The sequence below is a fragment of the Hyperolius riggenbachi genome, chromosome 3, assembly GCF_040937935.1.
Source record: "Hyperolius riggenbachi isolate aHypRig1 chromosome 3, aHypRig1.pri, whole genome shotgun sequence".
Lineage (NCBI taxonomy): Eukaryota > Metazoa > Chordata > Amphibia > Anura > Hyperoliidae > Hyperolius > Hyperolius riggenbachi.
The window spans coordinates 249,233,854-249,260,367 of NC_090648.1; the positions used below are offsets into that span (position 1 = coordinate 249,233,854).

The 26,514-nt window shown below is 45.1% G+C and overlaps 1 protein-coding gene across 1 annotated transcript; it reads right to left on the reverse strand.

Annotated features, from left to right (window-relative positions):
• On the reverse strand, positions 1–21,252 carry UCMA (upper zone of growth plate and cartilage matrix associated). The gene is made up of 5 exons (XM_068276135.1): positions 20,985–21,252; positions 19,889–19,954; positions 19,575–19,667; positions 10,781–10,879; positions 1–1,510 (listed from the first exon to the last, which is right to left on the reverse strand). The coding sequence occupies exons 1-5, from the start codon at positions 21,040–21,042 to the stop codon at positions 1,413–1,415; spliced, it is 414 nt and encodes a 137-aa protein (XP_068132236.1). The 5' UTR covers positions 21,043–21,252; the 3' UTR covers positions 1–1,412.
• Positions 21,253–26,514: the final 5,262 nt, after the last annotated feature.

Here is a 26,514-nt window from a genome sequence, read left to right on the forward strand (position 1 = left end):
TATCACAGTGCAGTAGCCAACTTCCAGAAGCCAGCCATATGAAAGCTTCAGCATGATGCACCCCAGAATGTTTTGGTGGTCCAGGTGAGTATAGGGGAGGCTATGCAGGATGAGGTTGGACCAAAATTAAGTTAGTTGGGCAGGAGTGCTACAACTGCAGATGTGCTTTCAACAGGCCAAAATGATTTATTGTGATTGTTAGACTGGCAGTTTGATGTCTGTACAAGCATTTACCAGATTCTACACTTGTCAAAACACACAACAGGCAATTGGTTTTGGCAAAATGTTTTGACCAGCTTTGCTTTCCTGGTGTGCTGTGGGTGGCTTCTTACTTTTCCTCCCTTTCCTGTCTTCTCCATAGGACAGTACATGCCATAAGGGAATGAAGATGGCTTCTTCTGCATTTACAGCACTTTCACTGTAGGACATTGAGCTGCAAAGGCTATGATACAACTTTACATCACCGTTGCTGTATTATTTTTCAGGATAGTGGGAAAGCCTAAGAGGTGTACTTTGAAAGTCTGTGCACACACACTAATACATCAGACTGGTGCTAATTGCTCCTGTCTTCAGTGGAATTAATAAATTACTTCACAGAACATCAACAGCTTCTTAAACAGATGTCACTTATATTTATAAACTGTTCATTTCATTACATCATCATTAATGACACCACTGTTTGAATTGTATTAATCCCACCCATACAAAAACACTGCTGTGTAATGCTAGCCAAACATATCAATTACTGCATGTGTTCTCATGTAATGACAATTAGAACTGTATCCAAGAAAGTAACGCAAGGTCACCTCATACAGATTTTGATGACATAAGCCAAATGACATCAGTTAGATCTTAGGCCTAGTACTCATAAGCCAACCTTTTGGATTGGTAATTGTTCAGACTGGAATTTTAGATCGTTATTCTTTGGGTTTGGTCTGTAGCAATTCAGAAGGGATATTTGCTCATGTGCACTAGGCCTTACAATTATAACACATTCTACAATTAGATTGTACTAGAAATATAAAAACAAATGTTAACTATTCATTATGTTGTTTTCTTATGTTACAATTGTATATTTATCATAGTCTTGCATTGTGTGTGTCCTCAAATATGTTGAAGACCCTGTGTAACTGGTACAACAAAATTGGATTGCACAATCCGGCTGAAATGTGTGTGGGTATATCCGTACAAAATATGCAAAAAGGCAAGCAGTTATCAGGCAGAGATTTTTTTTTTCCCTGCAGAAAAGATAAAGCGAAAACAAATCTTACAAAAGGAAAAGTAGCTTGTAAATAATACAATAAAGTGACAAGCAAAGTACAGCTTGTGCTCCTTGGTATTAGCACTGATCGGAAAGGAGGACATTTGCTGGAGGTGATCCAAACTGTTATGTACATTCAATCTACTTTCTCCTAAATATTTTGACGCTGGTAAAGGTAGGAAGGAGAGAGTCCATCATAATGCCACTGGCGCCATTGTTCAACTTGTTCACGTGTGCGCTCCTCTTGCTCTACAAGAGATATATTAAATGTAGTATTAGTAATTCATACAGCCAGACGTGACACCACAGTTGGGGGAGGAGCTACTTATTTTCAAATATACAAACCGCAAGTATGCAAACACTTTTCAGAGCATTAATCCTAAATGCCATGTTATACGTCTCTGTAAGTGGCCAGACTCTTTTGCAATATAGTGCGTACAATGACTAGCAGATAAGAACTACTATGAAGGTTAGGTGGTTTCCTGATGCCTCCTCCTCCAGTAAATTTCAATGGCATGATTCATATAAGCGATGAGCAGGATGCGCTGTTGAAACAGGTGACGTTGGCATGCATAATGACAAGCAACATGCATGGGGGGGGGTAAGAGGGCAGGGCTATACCACACACAACACTAGCCCATGTGTTTCCATAGCACATGGTCACCATGCTCTCCTAGTGTGAATTTGTTTTATTTTGGTGCTACATCTAGTATTTATTTTTTATAAAAGTGTGTTGCCTTACTGTTGCATTATTATTATTTATACGCAGTAAAAAAGTCTGTAGAGATGGCCATACACAGGTCAGTATTTCTAGCGGTTTCAATCACCTGAAGAAGCATTGAAGTTTGGAGAAAAGATGGATATTTAAAACAGGGCCTGTTGAAGCCACAATGGAGCCCCAGTCAGTGTGCTCTCACCTTCATCCTTGCAGTGGCGCCTCTTGTCAGTGACCCAGCACGTTATTGTGTAATGACATGCAACGGGTCATGTAGAAGAGGAAGCCAGCGGGGATGAAGACGGGGAGCATGGATGGAACAGCGTGCCAGGACAGATGAGTTGCTATGCTGCCAAAAGTTTGCAGGGACCCTGAGGAGCAGGATGTCATAGGGAGACCTGGGGGGGGGGGGGGGGTAGTGGCCCTGGGGAAATTGACCCCTTTGCCTCTATGGTAGCTTTGACCCTGAGTGAAAATTGTTCCTGAAATTTAGCTTTAAATGTATTGTGTATATACAGGTTGTCTAAGCACCTAAGTCTAGTTCAAATATTCCTCTGAACTTCAGCTTTCAACACTACTATATACATTAACTACCTAACGACCGCCCTAGGACAGCCTACGGCTAATTGCCGTCAAGAACTGGGTCGGCTACTGCAGGAGATTGTGCGCAGGCTGCATGCGCATCTCCTGCTTGGGGGACACGGCTGTCCACCTGGGACATACAAGAGCGATTGGCAGATCGCTATGATTGGCTGACTGGGGGAGGAGGGAATGTAAAATTGTTAAAAATAATGTAAAAAAATAATTGAAAAAAACAAATCTTTATTAAAAAAAAAAAAAAACATCTGGGGGGTGATCAGACCCCACCAACAGAGAGCTCTGTTGGTGGGTGGGTGGGGGAATCACTCGTGTGCTGTGTTGTGCGGCCCTGCAGCTTGGCCTTAAAGCTGCAGTGGCCATTTTCACACACAAAAGGCCTGGTCTTTAGCAGGGTTAATCACTGTGGTCCTCAAGTAGTTAAAGTGAACCTCCACTCCAGACTAAAAATTTACTCAGCAGCGCTGAAAAGGCTCTGTGGTTCTTTAACAGTTTCGCAGCAACAGCATCAGAACTTTTTTTTTTTTTTCTTACCCAAGCCTCATTTTTAGCTGCACAGAAGCTAAGCTCCACCCCATCAAAGAAATCTGCCCGGGCATTTTCCCCCTGATGCAGTGCAAAGCATGATGGGATTTCGGATGTTCGCGTTGCCTAGCGCGCGCAGCTGGGAGGGATGATCAGGACAGTTGGAACTGTGTCTCATGCTCCCTGTCAGTGGCGTAGCTAAGGAGCTGTGGGCCCCAATGCAAGTTTTACATTGGGGCCCCCCAAGCACTCTATACATGGTTTAAATTCATTATAGACTTGGGAGGGAGACAGTGGTAGTATTGTGTATATGGAGGATTCCACTTCTTTTCAAATGTGTCCATTTTGCCATCCATAATGGCTTTTGTCATAGAACACGGCCAGGGTTCATCTTAACCACATGGAAGCTAAGAGTCAGGGTTTTCCAAGTCCTTGCAATTGTTTAACTGCGGCAAAAATGTGTGTTATTAGCCGATCTGGTCAGGTTTAAGGCCAAGGAGAGCCATTTCAAGGGTTTTCAGGACCTGATTGCCTACTAGTGCATGATTTGGTATGTTCAGTGCCACAGTCTACATACCTTGGGGCATTGACCACCAGGTATGAACAGAGCGCAGAATTGCGGAGCACTGCATGGGATTGCCATGCCCTGTCAGGTAGGGTTGTTAATTACCTTGCAGGTGTGTTTTTCTTCTCTCCCAGCAGGTTCACGCTTTTCCCCCAGTATTTGGGGAGAGCTCCTCAGGTGTTAGGCTGATTGTGCTCAGGTGGAAGGAAGCAGCCAATCAGCGTCGAGTGCATAGTATAAAAGAAGGAGCAGGTGGACGGCTTCATGCGCACTTTCTTTGAAGAGGAGCTGCACGAATGGAGGATATCGTGGCCGCTGTTATGAGGAGAGCCGGGGCGGAGGACGGAGCGGAATGGCTGGCAGCACTTATGCGGTGTGGAGGAGAGGAAGAAGAGGCTGCTGTAGCGGGACCTTCTGGTGAAGCAAGCGGCATGGCGGAGAACAGAAGAGGCGGACGCTATGCATTGCGCATGGCGGGGCCGCGTGTCGTAGAGGCGGGCCAAGCGGAGGAGGAGCTGGGAGGCCATTTCTCGCGTAGAGACACGCAAGAGGATTTCACACAGCCGGATTATGCAGAGTCTGAGGGGGTGGCTGCTCCAGTCGGGGGCGGGTCTGGTAAGAGGCCCAAGAAATCCAGGAAGCGCTCTTCCCCTCCTGTTGCGTCAAATAGGGCGGCCAGTTGCCGGCCCATTGTTAAGCAAGGACGGTTCCAGCCTGCTCAAGCAAGGGAGGTGGCACCACCGGTCGACATTGAGCCACAAGCGGGTCCTAGCCAGGGCACCCTTGGGGGACAGCCAGAGGACGTCAGAGCACCGGTTCTCCCGGGTGAGTTTCCTGCAAATTGCAGCTTGAATTCTATTAATTTACGTTTAAATGAGATGTCTTCAGTGATTGATTCTTTGGTTAAGTCTGTGCATTTGCAGCAGAAGGTGTCATGTAATGTCAATGATGTGGTTAATGAGGCTGCTAGTCTGCAGGCTGTTAGTGCAAGTGTGTCAGTACAGACATCTCCAGCAGCTGCTTGGAGAAATGTTGATTCTGTCACACAATTGAAGCAGCCTAATGTTGCTCCTGTTTTGAAGCCTGGTATAGCGGAGTCTCATTACAAGGAGGCTTTACCGTGTGCTTTATCCCCGCTGGGTTTTCATTTAAGTATTTCAGTGAAAGAAAAAATATGGAGTGGGGAGTATATTGATTTACTATCTTTGCTGCCGTTTTATAAGGAGTTCACGGTGAAGGATAAAAAAGATGGTGAGGAGGACAGGCGCCGTCCTGTCTTGCGTACTTTTAATAATTGGCAGCAGGCGTTCTGCATATTTGCAAGTGTCCTCGGCGAAAGAAAACCGGAATTATGTACCAGTTTATTTCAATACCTTGATGCGATTAGCGAGGCTTATAGACAATTTGGAGGCTCGGCATGGTTTCAATATGATGAAGCTTATCGTCAAAGAATGGCCGTGCAATCTTCATTGTCATGGGGAGCAAAAGATTTAGGCCTGTGGCTGAGTCTGATGCTCCCTCAGCAAAAGCAATCGCAAACAACGGTTCAGTCCGGGTTGTCTGTCAAGAAAGGCCTATGCTTTGCCTACAACGAGGGCACTTGTAAATTCTTACAGAACTGCCGGTATAGGCATGAGTGTAATTTCTGTGGCGGAATGCACCCTATGTCCCGCTGTTTTAAGAAGGTGGGGTTGCAAGCGCAGAGTAGCACGAAGGAGCTCTTTCATAAAAGCCTGGACGCCAGTGAATCTTCAAAAAATGGCCCCGTGGCTAAGAATCTATCCAGACAGGCCGAGCAGCCACCTAATCACTGATGGTTTTGAGAATGGCTTTAAGTTGCCTGTATTTGATGGTCAAGGGTGCGTTACTGTCCCGAATTTGAGGTCTGTTAATTTGCATCGACAAGTGGTGTTTGACAAAATTGCAAAAGAATTGCGTTTAGGTCGGGTGGAGGGCCCCTTTGTGGCACCTCCTTTTGAAAATTTTAGAATCTCACCACTGGGTGTAGTACCGAAAAAATCTGAAAACGAATTCAGATTGATTCACCACTTGTCTTTTCCTCGAGAGAATTCTTTAAATGACAGCATTGATAAATCTCTAGCATCAGTGTCTTATCTAACATTTGATAAAACACTGGATGAAATTAGAAAATTTGGGAGTAACGCTCTCTTAGCTAAAGCGGACATCCAGTCAGCATTCCGCTTGTTGCCTATCTGCCCGGATGCTTTTAAATCCTTGGGTTTTTGTTTTGACAATCAGTTTTTCTTCGATAAATGTCTTCCGATGGGATGTGCATTGTCGTGTTTTTATTTTGAGACCTTCTCTAAATTCATCGAATGGTCGGTGAGGCAGAGATCGTCTGGGGGTGCATTAGTGCATTACCTGGACGATTTCTTGTTCATTGGACCAAGGGATTCCCAGACTTGCCAGGCACTGTTGCAAGTTTTTTGTGTAAGCATGGAGGAGTTTGGTGTGCCCCTGGCACACGAAAAGACGGTAGGCCCTTGTACGGCATTAGTTTTTTTGGGCATTACAGTAGATACGGTTCGTATGGAGTTTAGATTACCGAATAAGAAGATCAGGATTTTAAAAGCATTGTTGAATGGGTTGCTAGTGAAAAGAAGAGCTACAGTAAAAGAAATCCAATCCTTATTGGGTCATTTAGCGTTTGCTTCTAGAGTAATGCCGATGGGTAGGGTTTTCTCAAGAAAGTTAGCAGCAGTTATAGCGGGGCTGAAATCCCCGGGTTTACATGTTACTTTAGATAGGGAAGTTAAGGAGGATATGTTGGTTTGGTATAGCTTCCTTTTAGGTTTTAACGGTAGGTCGTTATGGCAAAGTGAATTCATTTTGGATGAAAAAATGGAATTTTTCACTGATGCTGCAGGTTCCGTTGGGTACGGAGCATTTTGGCAGGGCCGGTGGTCTGCTGAGAGCTGGCCTCAATCGTGGATTGATGGAGGAGTGACAAAAAATATTTTGTTGCTGGAGCTTTTCCCGGTTATTGTGGCGTTAACTTTATGGGGAAAAAGCTTTCAGAACAAGCGGATATTAGTTCAGACAGATAATAGAGGTGTCATGTTTGCGATTAATTGCTTGTCCTCAAAATCTAGCATGGTGGTTAAGTTACTGAGACATTTGGTTCTTCTCTGTTTAAAGCTAAATATTTGGATTAAGGCGAAATATTTACCTGGTAGATTAAATGTAATAGCTGACTCTTTGTCTCGGCAGCAATGGGATACTTTCCGAGCAGTGGCAGTCGCAGAGGAAGAAGGACAGAGTTCCCCAGAGCATTTATGGAGAATCATTTGGTCCTAATTTCGGGCTTAGTGAAAAGGTCGGTTGCCCCCCGGACTTGGATTGAGTATAATAAGGCCTGGTCTTCTTGGTGCAAAGTCTCAGCTGAGTATAATCAAAATCCTGTATGTGACTCGAGTGATTTGTTTCTGGTTTTTATATCTATCTGTGTGCAACAAGGGTTTTCAGCAAATAAGTTATTTAAACTGTTAGCAGGGATTTCTTTCTTTAGACGTTTGGCCCGGGCTCCTGGGCATAACGAGTATCCGCTGGTTAGGCAAATGTTAAAAGGCTTCGCTAGGGGTTCTAGGCAACCGGATAGTAGAAGGCCTGTGTCGTTTGAATTATTAATGAAGTTAATGGAGGTGCTGAGCTCGATTTGTTTGGATAGTTATGAGCTGGCTTTGTTTAGAGCAGCTTTCAGTCTAGCATTTTTTGGAGCTCTGAGGATTTCAGAGGTGGTTGCTCCCAATAAGGCCTCTCCTTCCCCTCTGGAAGCCGAGCATGTGCGCATTTTAGTTGATAGAATGGAGCTTTTTATTCAGCGCTCAAAGACTGATCAGCTGGGAAAAGGAGTGTGGTTGTCCATTTCAAAGTTGGAAGGGCATTTGTGTTGCCCAGTAAGTTTGGTGGGTTTGTTTATGAATATGAGGACTCAGGCTAAGTCTTTCCTGGTGCATAGGAATGGGTCAGCATTGTCGGCTTTCCAGTTTAGGGCAGTTTTCCGTAAGTGCCTGGTTCATCTGGGTTTGGGGGACATGAAGTTCTCGTCGCATTCTTTTAGGATAGGGGCTGCATCTGAGGCAGTTAGGCATGGATTATCAGACGAGGTTGTTCAACGTATCGGTCGTTGGGAATCGAATAGATTCCGATTATATGTAAGACCTCATTTGTTTATGTGTTAATGTTTTGCAGGAAAAACTATAATTTGGATTGTCGGCCACTCATTTATTTACTGGGCCCAGAGGAGGGCTAAGAACAGGCCTTATTCCGAAAATCTACTGCTAAGCAAGGATGAAGCTCAAGTTTATTGGCTGGGTATCAGAGGTCTTCTATGGGAAAACCTCAGTTCCGCTATCTATAACAAATTGCATGGGTGGCCGGTCCCTGATATCCTTCTGATTCATTTAGGCGGGAATGACATTGCTAAATACAGCACGGTAGATCTCTTGAATCGAATGAGATCTGATCTGTTTGATTTGGCGAGATTTATGCCAAGTGCGAAAATAATCTTCTCTGAAATAATTCCGAGATTATCTTGGTCTCTTTATCCGGATCTCAGATTCATGAATAAGATCAGGAAGAGAATTAATAGGTCTCTGGCTAAATTCCTTCCCGCTCTGGGAGGTTATTCATTCCGCCACATTGAATTGGAAGGACGGGAACCTGGCCTATTTAGGAATGATAAGGTTCATTTGTCAAGCATTGGTCTAGATATACTGAATTCCAACCTGCATTCAGCCATTGAAAAGGCCGCGGTGGTGGGGTGGGGCCAGCCTAGGTTCTAGGCCGGCTGGTGGAAATGGCACCCAGGTATGGGTGGTCCTTTTGGAGTGACCAGTAAAGATTACTGGCAGTTATTATAAGAACTTTCGTTTTAGTTTGTATCTCTGAATAAAGAATATTTGGTTTATTATTATTTAATAAAGTTATCAAATTTATGCAATTTTTAAACCCCAATAAAAATGGCCGCGGCCTTTACTCCAGCAATGGTTGTATTTATTGTAGTATTAAGCGGGTTAATGGGCATGTGCAAATTCCATGAACAGAGCGCAGAATTGCGGAGCACTGCATGGGATTGCCATGCCCTGTCAGGTAGGGTTGTTAATTACCTTGCAGGTGTGTTTTTCTTCTCTCCCAGCAGGTTCACGCTTTTCCCCCAGTATTTGGGGAGAGCTCCTCAGGTGTTAGGCTGATTGTGCTCAGGTGGAAGGAAGCAGCCAATCAGCGTCGAGTGCATAGTATAAAAGAAGGAGCAGGTGGACGGCTTCATGCGCACTTTCTTTGAAGAGGAGCTGCCCCGCCCACCCTCCCCGTCGCTGGCCGTTAATTTATTGGGGTCATATGCCTATCCGGTTAGGCGAAGTGCATGGGAAATGGCACCCAGGTATGGGTGGTCCTTTTGGAGTGACCAGTAAAGATTACTGGCAGTTATTATAAGAACTTTCGTTTTAGTTTGTATCTCTGAATAAAGAATATTTGGTTTATTATTATTTAATAAAGTTATCAAATTTATGCAATTTTTAAACCCCAATAAAAATGGCCGCGGCCTTTACTCCAGCAATGGTTGTATTTATTGTAGTATTAAGCGGGTTAATGGGCATGTGCAAATTCCATGTAAAAGGTGCCTTTTTTGCCGCATCAAAACATCAATCTGTGTTATTATTTGGGACAACCTGCCAGGGGTTAGATAATGTGTTTCTACCACCTTGGTACAGATTGAACTTTTAGATATGTTTCCAAATGGTATGTTAGGCCTCTTTCACAGTGCAACGTTAAAGTCGCACGTTAGAAAATGTTTTAACGTGGACTAACGCACAGCAATAATAAGTCTGTGCAACATTCACAGTGCACACATTGCGTTTGTGTGTAACGTGTAGCATTATTAGAAGGTGCTGCATGCTGTGCGTTATTAACTGCATTGGTCTGTTTGCACATGCTCCGTAATAACCTGGAAGCATAGTTTTCATTGCCTGTATGCCCTACTGTAACGACTTTAACGTCGCATCAAAACGCAACGCCCCACTGTGAAAGTAGCCTAAGTCCTCCAGTTCAAAGGTTATATTCAGATCCTCCGATTTGCAAATGTATTTAGGCTTGGAGTTGAGTTTTGAGTACCTTATGCATCTGTTCACTTCTGGCAGTAGGCAGGTGACTCAACATAATCCTCTCTTGCAGAGCATCAGACCACACTTTAGCCCTATACTGCAAGCAATAATCTAACTCCTTGTTTCTCTCTCGGCATAAAGCTGAGTCTACTGAGCTTGTCACTGTACAGCAGCACTATTTCCTCATTCCCATCAGCGACCAATCATAGCTAGAAGAATACAGCTGGAATGACACTTCACATAACCACATATTGCTCTATTCACAAAACTTCTCATAAATGACTTATCACCTAAGTGATCAAAATAACCTTTTAGCACATTTACTAGCAAAATAATCACTCAAAGTAAGTTGTTTCTGATTTACTTCATTTCAATATTACTTTTCTTACCCTAATTATATTATATTTTTGCTCTTTGGGAACTTAAAATGTAACAGATAAGGTGAAAATGCTTTGTGAATCATGCCCATTGTCTTCTGTTTCAGACAGCTTTCTCCATGAGAAAGGAAGCACAGTAAGGCCTAGTGCACACCAGAGCGGTTCGGCTGCGTTTTACGATCCGCTTGCGGTTGCGGATACGCTTGGGTAATGTATTTCAATGGCCTGGTGCACACCAGAGCGGGAGGCGTTTTGCAGAAACGCATACTCCCCGGCTGCTGCAGATTTTGGATTGCGGAGGCGTTTCTGCCTCCAATGTAAAGTATAGGAAAAACGCAAACCGCTCTGAAAAACGGCAGTTCAGAGCGGTTTTGCAGGTGTTTTTGTTACAGAAGCTGTTCAGTAACAGCTTTACTGTAACAATATATGAAATCTACTACACCAAAAACGCTCCCCAAAACCACAAAATGCTAGGTGAAACGCTACAGAAAAGTAAGAAAAAGCGTTTCAAAATCTGCTAGCATTTTGCGGATCTGCTAGCGGTTTTTGGTGTGCACCAGGCCTTTGGGTTGAAACAGCAGTAAGACTTATAAGTAATGAACACCAAATGCTTACCATCCTGCTCCTCTTCCACATAGTTCTCAAACTCATTCCTCTGCTCTTCATAGTATTCTCTTCTGCGTTCATCTGCTGCAAGCCTCTGTCTGTTTTCAGCTGGAACATACATACAGAAATGCTGGTAAATAGTGTTCTCATCTTCAAAATAAAGGTGTCATAACAGAAAAGTGGAAACTGTGAATTCCGACTTTTCATGTATTTATTTAATTTTAGAAGTTGCCCGTTAATGGGCTGTCTGTTTAATGGTTTCACTATTATAAAGTGAAAAAAAAAATTCAGTTTGGAAGGAAAACTTTTTTGTTGATGAAAAACTCTCAGTGGCCAGCCTTGGCCATGCCCAACACTCCCCATGCTCAGCACTCCCTAAACCCAACACTTCCCATGCCCAACACTCCCCACGCCCAGCACCCCCCATGCTCAGCACTCCCTAAGTCCAACACTTCCCATGCCCAGCATTCCCCACACCCAAAACTTCCCACACCCCACATTTTCCATGCTCAGCACGCCCCACGCCCAGCAATTCCCATGTTCAGCACTTCCTAAGTCCAACACTTCCCATGCCCAACATTCCCCACACCCAGAACTTCCCACACCCCACATTTTCCATGCTCAGCAATCCCCACATCAGCACTCCCTAAGCCCAACACTTCCCATGCCCAACACTCCCCACGCCCAGCACTCCCTAAGTCCAACACTTCCCATGCCCAGCATTCCCCACACCCCACATTTTCCATGCTCAGCACTCCCCACATCATCACTCCCCACGGCCAGCAATTCCCATGCTCAGCACTCCCTAAGCCCAACACTTCCCATGCCCAGCATTCCCCACACCCAGAACTTCCCACACCCCACATTTTCCATGCTCAGCACTCCCCACATCAGCACTCCCCACGCCCAGCAATTGCCATGCCCAGCACTCCCCATGCTCAGCACTTCCTAAGCCCAACACTCCCCACGCCCAGCACTCCCTAAGTCCAACACTTCCCATGCCCAGCATTCCCCACACCCAAAACTTCCCACACCCCACATTTTTCATGATTAGCACTCCCCACTCCCAGCAATTCCCATGTTCAGCACTCCCTAAGTTCAACACTTCCCATGCCCAGCATTCCCCACACCCAGAACTTCCCACACACCACATTTTCAATGCTCAGCACTCCCCACATCAGCACTCCCTAAGCCCAACACTTCCCATGCTCAGCACTCCTCAGATCAGCACTTCCCATGCCCAGCACTCCCTAAGCCCAACACTTACCATGCTCAGCACTCCTCAGATCAGCACTCCCTAAGCCCAACGCTTCCCATGCTCAGCACTCCCCACAAGCAGCATTCCCCACATCCAGCACTGCCCAAGCCCCGCACTTTCCACATCGAGCATGTGCGACACTTAGCACTCCCCATGCCCAGCACATCCCACACCCAGAAACTTCCCATGCCCAGCAACTTCCCTTGCTCAGCACTTTCCATGCCAGCACCCAACCCTGCATTTCCCATGCCCAGCACTTTTCACACGCAGCACTTCCCATGCCCAGCACTCCCCACGCCCAGCACTTCCCACACCCAACATTTCCCAAGCTCAACCATTACCTACCCATGCTACGCACTTCCCATGCTCCGCACTTCCCACACAAGGAAGCCCCACCCACATATACAAAATCCTGAACCTGCACGGTAAATATTTACATGGTGTGTTCAATGAAAACATGGAAACAATTATTTGTGTGGTATTAGTTTAAGCAGATTGTGATTGTCTGTTGTGACTTAGATGAAGATCAGATCACATTTTATGACCAATTTGTGCAGAAATCCATAAAATTCCAAAGCGTTCACATACTTTTTCTTGCTACTGTAAATATGATTTACGGTTTTAATAAATAATTGTAAAAAAAAATAATGTTAAGAATAATTAGTAAAGAGGTCTTTGCACCCCATACTAATTGGTCTGTGATGGTGAGGAAGGGGTATTGTGCTCCATCCACTTCACCATTTTGACAACTGGAAGGCCTGTCCACCCCCCATGCTCAGCACTCCCTAAACCCAACACTTCCCATGCCCAACACTCCCCACGCTCAGCACTCCCCATGCTCAGCACTCCCTAAACCCAACACTTCCCATGCCTAACACTCCCCACGCCCAGCACCCCCCATGCTCAGCACTCCCTAAACCCAACACTCCCCACGCCCAGCACTCCCTAAGTCCAACACTTCCCATGCCCAGCATTCCCCACACCCAGAACTTCCCACACCCCACATTTTCCATGCTCAGCAATCCCCACATCAGCACTCCCCACGCCCAGCAATTCCCATGCTCAGCACTCCCTAAGCCCAACACTTCCCATGCCCAGCATTCCCCACACTCCACATTTTCCATGCTCATCACTCCCCACATCATCACTCCCCACGGCCAGCAATTACCATGCTCAGCACTCCCTAAGCCCAACACTTCCCATGCCCAGCATTCCCCACACCCAGAACTTCCCACACCCCACATTTTCCATGCTCAGCACTCCCCACATCAGCACTCCCCACGCCCAGCAATTGCCATGCCCAGCACTCCCCATGCTCAGCACTTCCTAAGCCCAACACTTCCCATGCCCAACACTCCCCACGCCCAGCACTCCCTAAGTCCAACACTTCCCATGCCCAGCATTCCCCACACTCAGAACTTCCCACACCCCACATTTTTCATGATTAGCACTCCCCACTCCCAGCAATTCCCATGTTCAGCACTCCCTAAGTCCAACACTTCCCATGCCCAGCATTGCCCACACCCAAAACTTCCCACACACCACATTTTCCATGCTCAGCACTCCCCACTCCCAGCAATTCCCATGTTCAGCACTCCCTAAGTCCAACACTTCCCATGCCCAACATTCCCCACACCCAGAACTTCCCACATTTTCCATGCTCAGCAATCCCCACATCAGCACTCCCTAAGCCCAACACTTCCCATGCTCAGCACTCCTCAGATCAGCACTTCCCATGCCCAGCACTCCCTAAGCCCAGCACTCCCTAAGCCCAACACTTCCCATGCTCAGCACTCCCTAAGCCCAACACTTCCCATGCTCAGCACTCCTCAGATCAGCACTTCCCATGCCCAGCACTCCCCACACGCAGCATTCCCCACATCCAGCACTGCCCAAGCCCCGCACTTTCCACATCCAGCATGTGCGACACTTAGCACTCCCCATGCCCAGCACATCCCACACCCAGAAACTTCCCATGCCCAGCAACTTCCCTTGCTCAGCACTTTCCATGCCAGCACCCAACCCTGCATTTCCCATGCCCAGCACTTTTCGCACGCAGCACTTCCCATGCCCAGCACTCCCCACGCCCAGCACTTCCCACACCCAACATTTCCCAAGCTCAACCATTACCTACCCATGCTAAGCACTTCCCATGCTCTGCACTTCCCACACAAGGAAGCCCCACCCACATATACAAAATCCTGAACCTGCACGGTAAATATTTACATGGTGTGTTCAATGAAAACATGGAAACAATTATTTGTGTGGTATTAGTTTAAGCAGATTGTCTGTTGTTGTGACTTAGATGAAGATCAGATCACATTTTATCACCAATTTGTGCAGAAATCCATAAAATTCCAAAGCGTTCACATACTTTTTCTTGCTACTGTAAATATGATTTACGGTTTTAATAAATAATTGTAAAAAAAAAAATAATGTTAAGAATAATTAGTAAAGAGGTCTTTGCACCCCATACTAATTGGTCTGTGATGGTGAGGAAGGGGTATTGTGCTCCATCCACTTCACCATTTTGACAACTGAAAGGCCTGTCCACCCCCCATGCTCAGCACTCCCTAAACCCAACACTTCCCATGCCCAACACTCCCCACGCTCAGCACCCCCCATGCTCAGCACTCCCTAAACCCAACACTTCCCATGCCTAACACTCCCCACGCCCAGCACCCCCCATGCTCAGCACTCCCTAAACCCAACACTCCCCACGCCCAGCATTCCCCACACCCAGAACTTCCCACACCCCACATTTTCCATGCTCAGCAATCCCCACATCAGCACTCCCTAAGCCCAGCACTCCCTAAGCCCAACACTTCCCATGCCCAACACTCCCCACGCCCAGCACTCCCTAAGTCCAACACTTCCCATGCCCAGCATTCCCCACACCCCACATTTTCCATGCTCAGCACTCCCCACATCATCACTCCCCCCGGCCAGCAATTCCCATGCTCAGCACTCCCTAAGCCCAACACTTCCCATGCCCAGCATTCCCCACACCCCACATTTTCCATGCTCAGCACTCCCCACATCATCACTCCCCACGGCCAGCAATTCCCATGCTCAGCACTCCCTAAGCCCAACACTTCCCATGCCCAGCATTCCCCACACCCAGAACTTCCCACACACCACATTTTCCATGATCAGCACTCCCCACGCCCAGCAATTGCCATGCCCAGCACTCCCCATGCTCAGCACTTCCTAAGCCCAACACTTCCCATGCCCAACACTCCCCACGCCCAGCACTCCCTAAGTCCAGCATTCCCCACACCCCACATTTTCCATGCTCAGCACTCCCCACATCAGCACTCCCCACGCCCAGCAATTGCCATGCCCAGCACTCCCCATGCTCAGCACTTCCTAAGCCCAACACTTCCCATGCCCAACACTCCCCACGCCCAGCACTCCCTAAGTCCAACACTTCCCATGCCCAACATTCCCCACACCCAGAACTTCCCACATTTTCCATGCTCAGCAATCCCCACATCAGCACTCCCTAAGCCCAACACTTCCCATGCTCAGCACTCCCCACGCCCAGCACTCCCTAAGCCCAACACTTCCCATGCTCAGCACTCCTCAGATCAGCACTTCCCATGCCCAGCACTCCCCACACGCAGCATTCCCCACATCCAGCACTGCCCAAGTCCCGCACTTTCCACATCCAGCATGTGCGACACTTAGCACTCCCCATGCCCAGCACATCCCACACCCAGAAACTTCCCATGCCCAGCAACTTCCCTTGCTCAGCACTTTCCATGCCAGCACCCAACCCTGCATTTCCCATGCCCAGCACTTTTCGCACGCAGCACTTCCCATGCCCAGCACTCCCCACGCCCAGCACTTCCCACACCCAACATTTCCCAAGCTCAACCATTACCTACCCATGCTAAGCACTTCCCATGCTCTGCACTTCCCACACAAGGAAGCCCCACCCACATATACAAAATCCTGAACCTGCACGGTAAATATTTACATGGTGTGTTCAATGAAAACATGGAAACAATTATTTGTGTGGTATTAGTTTAAGCAGATTGTGATTGTCTGTTGTTGTGACTTAGATGAAGATCAGATCACATTTTATCACCAATTTGTGCAGAAATCCATAAAATTCCAAAGCGTTCACATACTTTTTCTTGCTACTGTAAATATGATTTACGGTTTTAATAAATAATTGTAAAAAAAAAAATAATGTTAAGAATAATTAGTAAAGAGGTCTTTGCACCCCATACTAATTGGTCTGTGATGGTGAGGAAGGGGTATTGTGCTCCATCCACTTCACCATTTTGACAACTGGAAAGCCTGTCCAAATTCTTATTTATATAAAATACAATCAGTCAGGGACCCCATTACTAGTTGATATTAACATACTCTATGTATATTTTTATAATGAAATAAACAATACATTTTGATTAAGTAAAAAGTATTTAAAGGACACTTGAAGTAAAAGGGATATAGAGGCTGCTATATTTATTTTCTTTTAAGCAATACATATTGCCCGGCTGTCCTGCTGAATATCTGCCTCTAATCAGGTGTTTCTGGTTGAAGTCTGAATGGACTAGCCACATGCTTGTTTCAGGTGTGTGTTTCAGCAGGACAGCCATGCAACTGGTGGTGATTACAATGAAATAAATATGGCAGCCTCCATATCCCTCTAACATGAAATTTTCTTTAAAACGTAGAAATATTAGTATCCTTAATAAATGCCTTGTATGTAAGAAAAAAAATCCACACTGATAGCACAGCTCCCCCAAGTGACCGCTTTTATCCAAGAGATCATGCCACATATGGGAGGGAGGGGTATCTTACAGCAACCCAGTAGGTGTGGTTGGGAGGTTCTGTGCTTTTACCTGTACCTCTGAGTCTATAGTAGATTAGACAGGCGAATAGAAAAGGAATGGAGCGCTAACTACAGTATTCTGTGCCAGCCGCAGTATGGCGAACTCGAGAGCTGCCACTGTGCGTCTCTGCTGCTTAAAGCAGACCCAAACCAAAGATTTTTTTAATTCAAAATATTTAGTTGCACCACTCTGACACATACAAAGATAAACACTCCTTGAAGCCTACGAGCATTTCAATGCATGCTTTTCACCCTTCTCTTTTCATAACTAGGGTTATACAGGTGGCAGCCATTACTTCTGAACTTAGTAGGACGTTTTAGATCATGGGTGTGTTTGTCATCAGCTACTCTCCCTCACGGGCGTTGTCTATGTGAAATCTCACACAAGCTGAGATCACCTCCCCTGTGACATCATCAGTAGCAGCCTGTGTTTTGTTTTTTATCTCATCCACCAGTCTGCTGGATTCTGTCCCGGCAATATGAAAGAAAGGGAGGGGTTCCTCCAATAAATGTAAAATATTTTATATTTGTCATCATGTAGCTGAAAGGAGGCTGCTATTATTATAATTTAGAAAATAGATTTTATTTCTGAAATCTTGTATTTTTAATTTGGGTCCACTTTAATGCAGAAATCAGACGATGCTGTTTTGCATAAAAAAAGAGGGTTGGGATTTTCATTTATTTGCCACTATAGAGGGTGCAGCATGAGCAGTGAGACTCCTTGCTGCAGTAAAAAACAAAATGGAAAAGTCTACAGTGGCAGAACTGGGCTGGCCAATGGGTAGATGTCACACCTGGAACCTCCAGATGTAACAATGATTAAGTTAAACAATACCACCCTCAGCCAATTAGCTGAAGTCACCCTTTGAGGATATTTAGGAATTAGTTAAGCCTCATTTAAGCGCATGCATTTTACCATGCCTGGAAAGTAGTGTATCTGTGCAGATCTTATACTGCTTTGACTCTTTCACAGATAAGCAATGGAGGGTGGTTGATGTTTAATGAATGTCTGTAAGCTGAATTAGTAATTCCTTTTGGCCACCTTGAACCTTGCTACATTTTAGCTCTTGTGTGTACTGGAACACAGCCATTCATGGGGAATTTATAGAGCATTTAGTGTTGTAAAAAAACATCTGTGAAAATAAGGCCTTAGACAATAATGTCCATTAGACCTCTGCTTCATATCTCGATAAATTACTTTGTAGAGGATCAGATACAAATTTCATACACGTATTAAGGGATTCACAAAATATTGCATGAAGGGAATAAGAGAAATGTGCATTCAGCCTACATGCTTTAATTGCTCTGTTCCATGAAATCACAGGTATAGAAACAGAGAGGGACTTGGAAGGAGCTGCGTGGTGCTTGTGCAGATCCTGGGAGCTGTGTAATGTGAGCTGAGGTGAGAGCACTGAGCAGCCTTTCTCCATGCTGCCCTGTACCTCCTGCCCAGCACAGAGCACACACTTCTCTCCAGCAGGAGAAAGAGCCCTTCATTGTACAGTGCAATGCAAACAGCCCTGAAGATGTAAGGCAACGGCTTCCATGGTTATATCACCATGCACAGCCTGTCAACATATCCTGTCTGCAGTACAGATGAGCTCTGTAGTTTACCCTATTCTGGCAAATAAAAGCCCATGAATACATTCTTTCTTGCAGATCATTTATAAGTATAGAAGATGGTATTTGGCTCATCCTCTAATGTTATCGGTCTCATGGAAATTATGAAAATTACTGGTAGATTAAACTGGGCTTATTGCTTTGTGCAATGTTATTACATAAAACCTGGTCTGCTGCACATAGCAGCCTAATTTTATTTTTTCATTTTTAACATTAGAATAGTGACAGCTACAATCTACAGCTCCAATTTCTTAAATGGAATGTAGTAAGCTTGAATTTCAAGCAGTTAGCCACTGGGATCAGTATATGTGTAACAATTCATAAACAACAGACTATAGCAAACAGAATAGATTACTTACAGGGTAATAACCACTTTAAGTGTACCTAATGGTACCTGTTTTTAACAGATACTTTCCCTATTGTTGCTGTCTGCTCTAGGAGCCCGACGCTGACAGCTGCTACATGCAAAATACCAAAATCTCTGAGTTTTGGTATTTACTAGTGACCTCTAACCCCACTTGATGACAATCAGGCCAAGAAGCAATTGGTCAATCGATCACTGAGCGTCATGCTGGTGGGAGGACCTTCCTGCAAACAGTAAGTGACTTGGTTCTGGTTGAAATTATGGAAAGCACCAAAGCCACCATATGTAACGGACAGTAGCTTAGCCTACCATGAATATGCTGTGAATGGAGGGTATTTTGTTAGTTTGGGGTTTCTATAAGATATTCAGATATGAATAAACATAAATGCAGTTGTAGCAGTACACGTCTATCTACTGGGTATAGTCTGTATGGGATAATGTGCTGTCTATTTCTACAAAGTCCAGTGATAGTCCACACATCAGCAGCACTTCATCCTTTGGAACAATACGTTATTGTGTGGCATGCTTTGAAGACAGCGCCGTGATTCTTTGACCCTGTTCTTACTACTATATTCCTTTAGAAGCCTGTAGGTATTCAGTGGCAATGCTGTCCAGTAACGCATCCTAACAGTGACTGCGGGAATCATGGTCTACAGTTTCAAGGAAAGTGTGGGATAGAAAAACAAACCAGTATCCATAAGACAAACAAACTCACCATTTATTTCATCCTGAGACTTGGTTGATCTCTTGCCACGTTTCTTGAAGAAGTTTGAAGCCTCAGATTCCGGCATGAAAATCTTCCTCAAGCCTAGGGAGAGAGGTTAGTTATTAGGATGAGTGTGTAAAGTGCAGCATCCCACAAACCCTGTCATTTAGTATCTAACCTTGGCTTCATGCCTGTCGTGTATGTACTCACCCTGGCTCCATCAAAGAAATTGTATAAATTACTTTTCTCTGTATTTTTTTTAATGTAGCCAAATACAAGCAACTGCCCCAATGGTGACTGTTGTGGTTTGTCCATGTACTTACTGTCTTTCTTGTCAGCTGCCCCATCTTGAGCACTTCTTACTGCAGCACCTTCACCAACCTGCAAAACTAGAGCAACATCAGCCTTCACTAGATATTGTACTGCAAATAGTGTATTAATACAACAACCTTCTCAGTAACTGATGGAAGTGTATCCTCACCAGCTGATCACCAACATACAACTGTTTATGTGACGCATTTATATTCCTGGACTTCACTTGGACTACACTGCAGTCATAAGGCTTGCTGCTTTTAACCTGCAGCACAATCAGTCTGAGTATCCCCATTGGAAAGGTGGGAAACTATACAATGGATGAAGAATGCTTCGGTGCAGATATAGTCTTGCTGCAGTGCATAATAAGTAAGAATGTATGTGTATCCCCATTCTAATAACCAAAGAGAATGTGATACAGTATAATCCCTTTATAGTAAACTCCAAGGGACCTGGCCAAGTAGTTTACTGTATCAGAAGTTCGAGGTTTACTATATCAGAGTTTACTATAATGAGATTCTACTGTAATATCCCCATTGAGTGTTTTTAAGATAATAAAGTTGTCTGAATTAGTTGAAGCATGTCCTGGGCATACTGATACTAACAATATTTTCAGGAGATCTGCGGTATCTTGTCAACAAAACCATCCCAACCCCTATCTTTGTTAATGAGAAGGCATATATTTATTTGTCTACCCCAAACGTAGATTTTTTGCACTTAGCAGACATCGATGGAACCGGCTTTAGGTCAGGACGGTCATAGTTGCCAGTCAGGAAAATCCAACCTAGATGATCAATCCCCCATCAGGGAGATTGCAGAGTGCCCATAAGCATGCAGATATCCCCTAATGCAACCAAAATTGGTCAGTCTAACAATTATTTTACGTCTATAGGGATCACAGATCAGCTGGAGGTAGTTTATTAGAATGACCATAATACATCCTTTTATCTAGAAATATGTATTTTCTATTGTATTTTACTGTATAATAATGATATACAGCAAAGAAGCATAGAACACAGCAACAGATTTCTAAATCTGATACATAGACAAAGATTCCTTTTGTCAAACAAGTCCCACATTTCAAACCAAAACAAATCAGTCTTTTACCTGCTAGAAAGACAACTGCTGCAGCAAAAGAGAGAAACAGGACTTGCTTCAAGTTCATCTTGGCTGAAGTTTCTTGTCTTGTCAGAAGGCTGCAGGGCACTGAGGAAAAGCTGCAAATTCCTCATGTGTCACATAGGAAGGTGAGGCAGGCAGCTGGGATGTAGGGGAGGAGGAGGGGGTATGACCAGCTCAGTACGTTTGGTGGACCTGACATGTACTAAACAGCAGACAACCTGCATGCTGGCAAAGCAGAAACAACATACCCAGATCCGGCTTCGTTTGAATAAAAACTTCATAAAATATCATTTGCTTTGTGGCATCTACAAGAACATTTAATATGTATAGTTAGTACAGTGATTATTCACATAAATGTATAACCATATTGTATTTTCAACATGCATGCTTTATTTGTACATTATAATTATGTTGCTGTGGACACAATGTTTCATAACCCCCCTCTATTCAAAAGTGTGGGTTTCATTTTTTTTCAAAACAGAACTAATGTTTCTCTGGACAAAAGCGCTGCACACTCCTCCCTTTAGGGCAGGGGTGTCAAACTCAAATACAAAGTGGGCCGAAATTGAACACTGGGAAAGAAGTCATGGGCCAACCTCAATGTCTAGTGGCCACCTCCCTCTCTTATAAAGTTCCCTGGTGTCTAATGCTATAAAGTTACCTGGTATCTAGTGGTCCTTCCTTCCCTATACTTCCTGGTGTCTGGTCCCCCCCCCCCCCCCTCTACACAGTTCCCTGGTGTCTAGTGGCCCAACCCTCACCTATACAAATCCCTGATATCTAGTGGTCCTACTTCCTCCCCATACAGTTCCCTGTTGTCTAGTGGCCCCCACCCTCCCCTACACAGTTCCCTGGTGTTTCGTAGCCCACACCCTCCCCTATACAGTTCCCTAGTATCTAATGCTTTCCCTCTCCCTCCCCCAAATGGCTTCCCTGGTGGATCTAGGTCTTCACCTCCAATATAGCTTCCCTGGTGGTCTAGAGTGGGCCAAACATAATGCCAAGTAGAGAAACCACTTGGGGGCCCTCAGGCAAGAGTTTGACATGTATGCTTTAGGGTAAAACCACAAATCTTTATACCAATTTTCCTGGTCTATAAAACTTTATTCTAAAGAATAAAGCTACCTTTATGAACTTGTGTGCAATTATTTTTATACAGGCATACGTATAAAAAAAAAGTCCTGCTGTAAAAAGGGTGCTAGTTGTGAAAATACAGCTATTCAATCAGTTTATTTTCCGATAATGTTTACTAATATTTTACTATGACCTAACCTTACCCTAACACTAGCCCTCTCTCTCGATGCCTAGCATTAACCAATCCCCCCTGACACTGCCTAGCCCTAAAACTCACCTGGTGGTGCTTAACACTATGGACTCCCCCCGGCGGTGCGTAACACTAAGGATCGTCCCCCCCTCCCCTGGTGCTGCTTAAGCCTACACCTCCGGCAGTGCCCAACCTTAAACCACCAAAACTACCCCCCCCCCCCCCCCCATGGGTTACTTTATCTGCCAATATTTTCTGTTTTAATAGCCATGATTAGTGGCTATTGCCAGTAATTTGGGCTTGATTAAATAGCGGGCACCTATTGGCGCCCACTATTTTATCATCTGCCGCCAGCAACTAAATTATGGGAATGGGTCCCTACCATTCTCCATTGTTCTGAATGGCCATACAGCACATTTTCCTGTTATTATATGTATGAGCTGATCAGAAAAAGATGCAAATCATTGAACGCCCATAGATTTTTAAAGAAAATTCTTCCAGTGTTAAAGAAGTTCAACTGCAGCACAAGCTACATTTAGCTAAAATGGCACGGCCCTAATTCAATTCCCTTTTTCTCCTAAACTTTCTCCTAGGAGATAATTTTTCATCTTCTGTTAAAAATTACTTTTCAGAACTCTGCAATTCAAAAAGTACCAAAAGGCAGGTCAAAAAGTGCTGTCAAAATTATTCTCTTATTTTCTTGCTTGCAGGTGGCTGAAATGGTGCTTTATTGAGCCTGAGGCTCATCTGTGCCCAGCACCCACCATCACCGCGCAGCCTTCCATATGGTATGGTTACCTCTATTGCACCCATGAACGTGATGTGATATGCTACCTCCTTTTGAATAAATTACAGTTCACAGCAAGTGCCGACTGATCCATTTCCTATCTCAACCTGCTTCCCTTGTACATTCCTAGTCTGAGCACGCTGTTTGTACCTAAGGACCAGAAGGGTTGCCATCCTGCCATTGCTCCTCATGCCACGCAGAAAGAGCTGTAGTGCCGACTCCTCCTCTTGTTTTCCTATCTGAGCCATTTCCTATGGGAAGTTAGATTATAAAGCATGCTAGCCACTACTGCTCGCTCTGCAAAAGTGATGAGTTATAAATTTAGGTCTGACTCGAGTACAATTCGACCCCTATACTTTTATTTAGTGAGTCAGACATACATTTCTAGACTTATAGTCGAGTATATACAGTACCTAAAAAGCTGTGCTCATTGGATCCAGCTCTCTCACAGGGCCCTTACTTATATCAGACTTCAGGGAAGGGGAATAATTGCAAACCTAATGCAGGTTTGTGGCAGCTGAAGCAAGGAGTACTTCAGTGAAGATGCTTAACCACCCTGGTGTTCTGATTAAATCGCCAGGGTGGCTGCGGGAGGGTTTTTTTTAAATAAAAAAAAAACTATTTCATGCAGCCAACTGAAAGTTGGCTGCATGAAAGCCCACTAGAGGGCGCTCCGGAGGCGATCTTCCGATCGCCTCCGGCGCCCAGAATAAACAAGGAAGGCCGCAATGAGCGGCCTTCCTTGTTTTGCTTATATCGTCGCCATAGCGACGAGCGGAGTGACGTCATCGACGTCAGCTGACGTCCTGACGTCAGCCGCCTCCGATCCAGCCCTTAGCGCTGGCCGGAACTTTTTGTTCCGGCTACGCTGGGCTCAGGCGGCTGGGGGGACCCTCTTTCGCCGCTGCTCGCGGCGAATCGCCGCAGAGCGGCGGCGATCAGGCAGCACACGCGGCTGGCAAAGTGCCGGCTGCGTGTGCTGCTTTTTATTTCATTCAAATCGGCCCAGCAGGGCCTGAGCGGCAGCCGCTGGCGGTGTTGGACGAGCTGAGCTCGTCCAGACCGCTCAGCTGGTTAATTAATGCAAGCATGTATTTATTCCACCACATAAACAGCCACCTGGAGATGTGAGGCTTCACCTCTTCCCTATGATAATAAATATTGATCTGAAGAGGTTTCTACACTCTATAATCATACGTTCAGCATACTGTAGTAGTTCAATCTGTCAGTGGCAAAAAGACATGAAAAAATGAGGTAAGTTTCACTCTGCTTTTCTCTTTTTTGGGGGGAGGGGGGGGGGGTGTGAAGTAATAGAATATAAATGAACATGTTTATGCAGACAGCCTTAATGCCTCATTTGTGCACTTCTTCCCCACCCCTCCTTCGGCCAGGTTTCACTGAATGTATGGTTTGTATTCGGGGTGTTGGCACAGATGTTATGCACTCAATGTGAGACTGTGAAGTCACTCATTCATCTAAAATTGACTAAACTTCCAAGGACATATCATCACAGTATCAGGACCTTCTGCTAATTATTGATCAAGAACATGTCATTTATCAGTGTTTTTACACTTCAGCCTTCATATTATATAGCTGACACACTCTCTTTCTTTCCAGCAAACAAGTTTAAAAGCCCACCTACCTCATCTGTGAGCGCTTGCCTCACTTCCTGTCCAGACTGAAACTAGGGAATCTCTCCAAGAGTGACAGAGACAGAAACAAAAATATTTTGTAGAGAGTGGAAAAGTAGAATGTTACGCAAGTTTCACACTTGCGTAACACTCCCACTTACAGTTTTTGTACTACATTATTAGATGTAAGGTCTTGAATCTAACGTAAAATAAAAATGAGGGATTCTTTAACATACTATACTTTTACCAGTTAAACATTAATCGGAAAAGCTGTTGTTTAGTAGGTTAAGAGGATGGGAGCATGGGGGACCACACGTGGCAGCAGTACAAGAATAAGACCGCATTAACTTTCTAGTGTAGGGGTCAGGAACCTTTTTGGCTGAGAGCCATAAATGCCACATATTTTAAAATGTATTTCCGTGAGAGCCGTACAATATGTTTCAAACTGGGACAGTGAATATGCGCAGCAGAGGGCTCACGTCCCTGCTCCTCCAGGCGGCGGAAGTATCACACGTCTTCAGCTTCTCTTGGGTTTCAGCAACATCAGCAATTTCCCCAAGAGCCAGACAGGAGAAATACCAAGTGAAAGGCAGCCTATTGGACTAATCAAAGTGCAGGGATCTCATCCTACAAAGTCACTGGACCTGACGGTCCAGGTTGGGACAGTTGGAGCAGTTGTTAGTTTTGGGGGTAGCGCGTGTAAGTTAGTAGTGCATGCTACAGCAGTAGTGTGCCTACTTTGAAAATGTTACTTGCGCTGCCACACTAAGCTGAGCTGCTTGAGCAGTGTAGCTTAGTGAATCAACCCCTTCTGATTTGTCTGTGAGCCAGAGCTAGCCATCAAAAGAGCCACCTCTGGCTTCGGAGCCATAGGTTCCCTACCCTTGTTCTAATGTATCAAGCACTGTAGCATGAATCCAGAGGAGGAAGTGGCAGGCCGCCGAGAGGAAGGGGCGGTGTCAGAGCAGAAAGAGGAAGAGGTCGCGGCAGAGGAGGTCGGCGGGGACAGGACGGAACCCCAGCACCTCGTCCGCACACCAGGAGCCAGCAATAATGTGCCGATCCGTACAGTCGCCGGTGAGCATTAACCCCTCCACCACCACCGCTGGAAGTGAGTATATCAGCGGAGGGGTGGTGAGGAATGGGGAGCCTGTTGACATTAATGTGGGTCATATAGCTGCAATTGAGAGCATTAGATCTGCGGAGACTTTTCTCAATAGAGATCAGAGAGTGATTAATATTTCACATAGACAGCTGTCCCCATTAGAGAACGCAGTGTTAAATAAAGGATTGGGATTCGTTCCAACCTGTGGGATCAGACTATTTGATGCTAAGTTGGATCTATACAGGTTTACAAGAAACATCAAATGGCGAGCTTGGCATGCCCTGAATAGATCTACTAGGGAAGCGACCATAAGCAGTGTCAGTAAAGGGCTGGACGTCCCTATTAAACTGAAATCTAGAAGTAAAGCGGATGCTCCTATCAGCAGTAACTCCCTTGATCTTTTTACAAAATTAGTATTGACGGAAACTAAAAAGGCTATATCTACTGGAAAGCAGTCTAAGCCAGGGAATTTGTCCAGAGCTGAGCAGACAGCACTAACCAATCTCAAGAGGGACACCTCCATTATATTTAAGAAGGCAGATAAGGGGGGGGGGGGGGCAATTGTCGTCCAGAATAGAGTGGACTATGTCGCGGAGATTAGACGACAATTGGCGGACACTAAAATGTATAGAGCACTTCCTAGTGACCCCACTTTACAATTCAAGAGGGACATAGATGGGCTATTGGATGAAGCTATGAATGAGGATGTCATCAGTACTGACTTATGT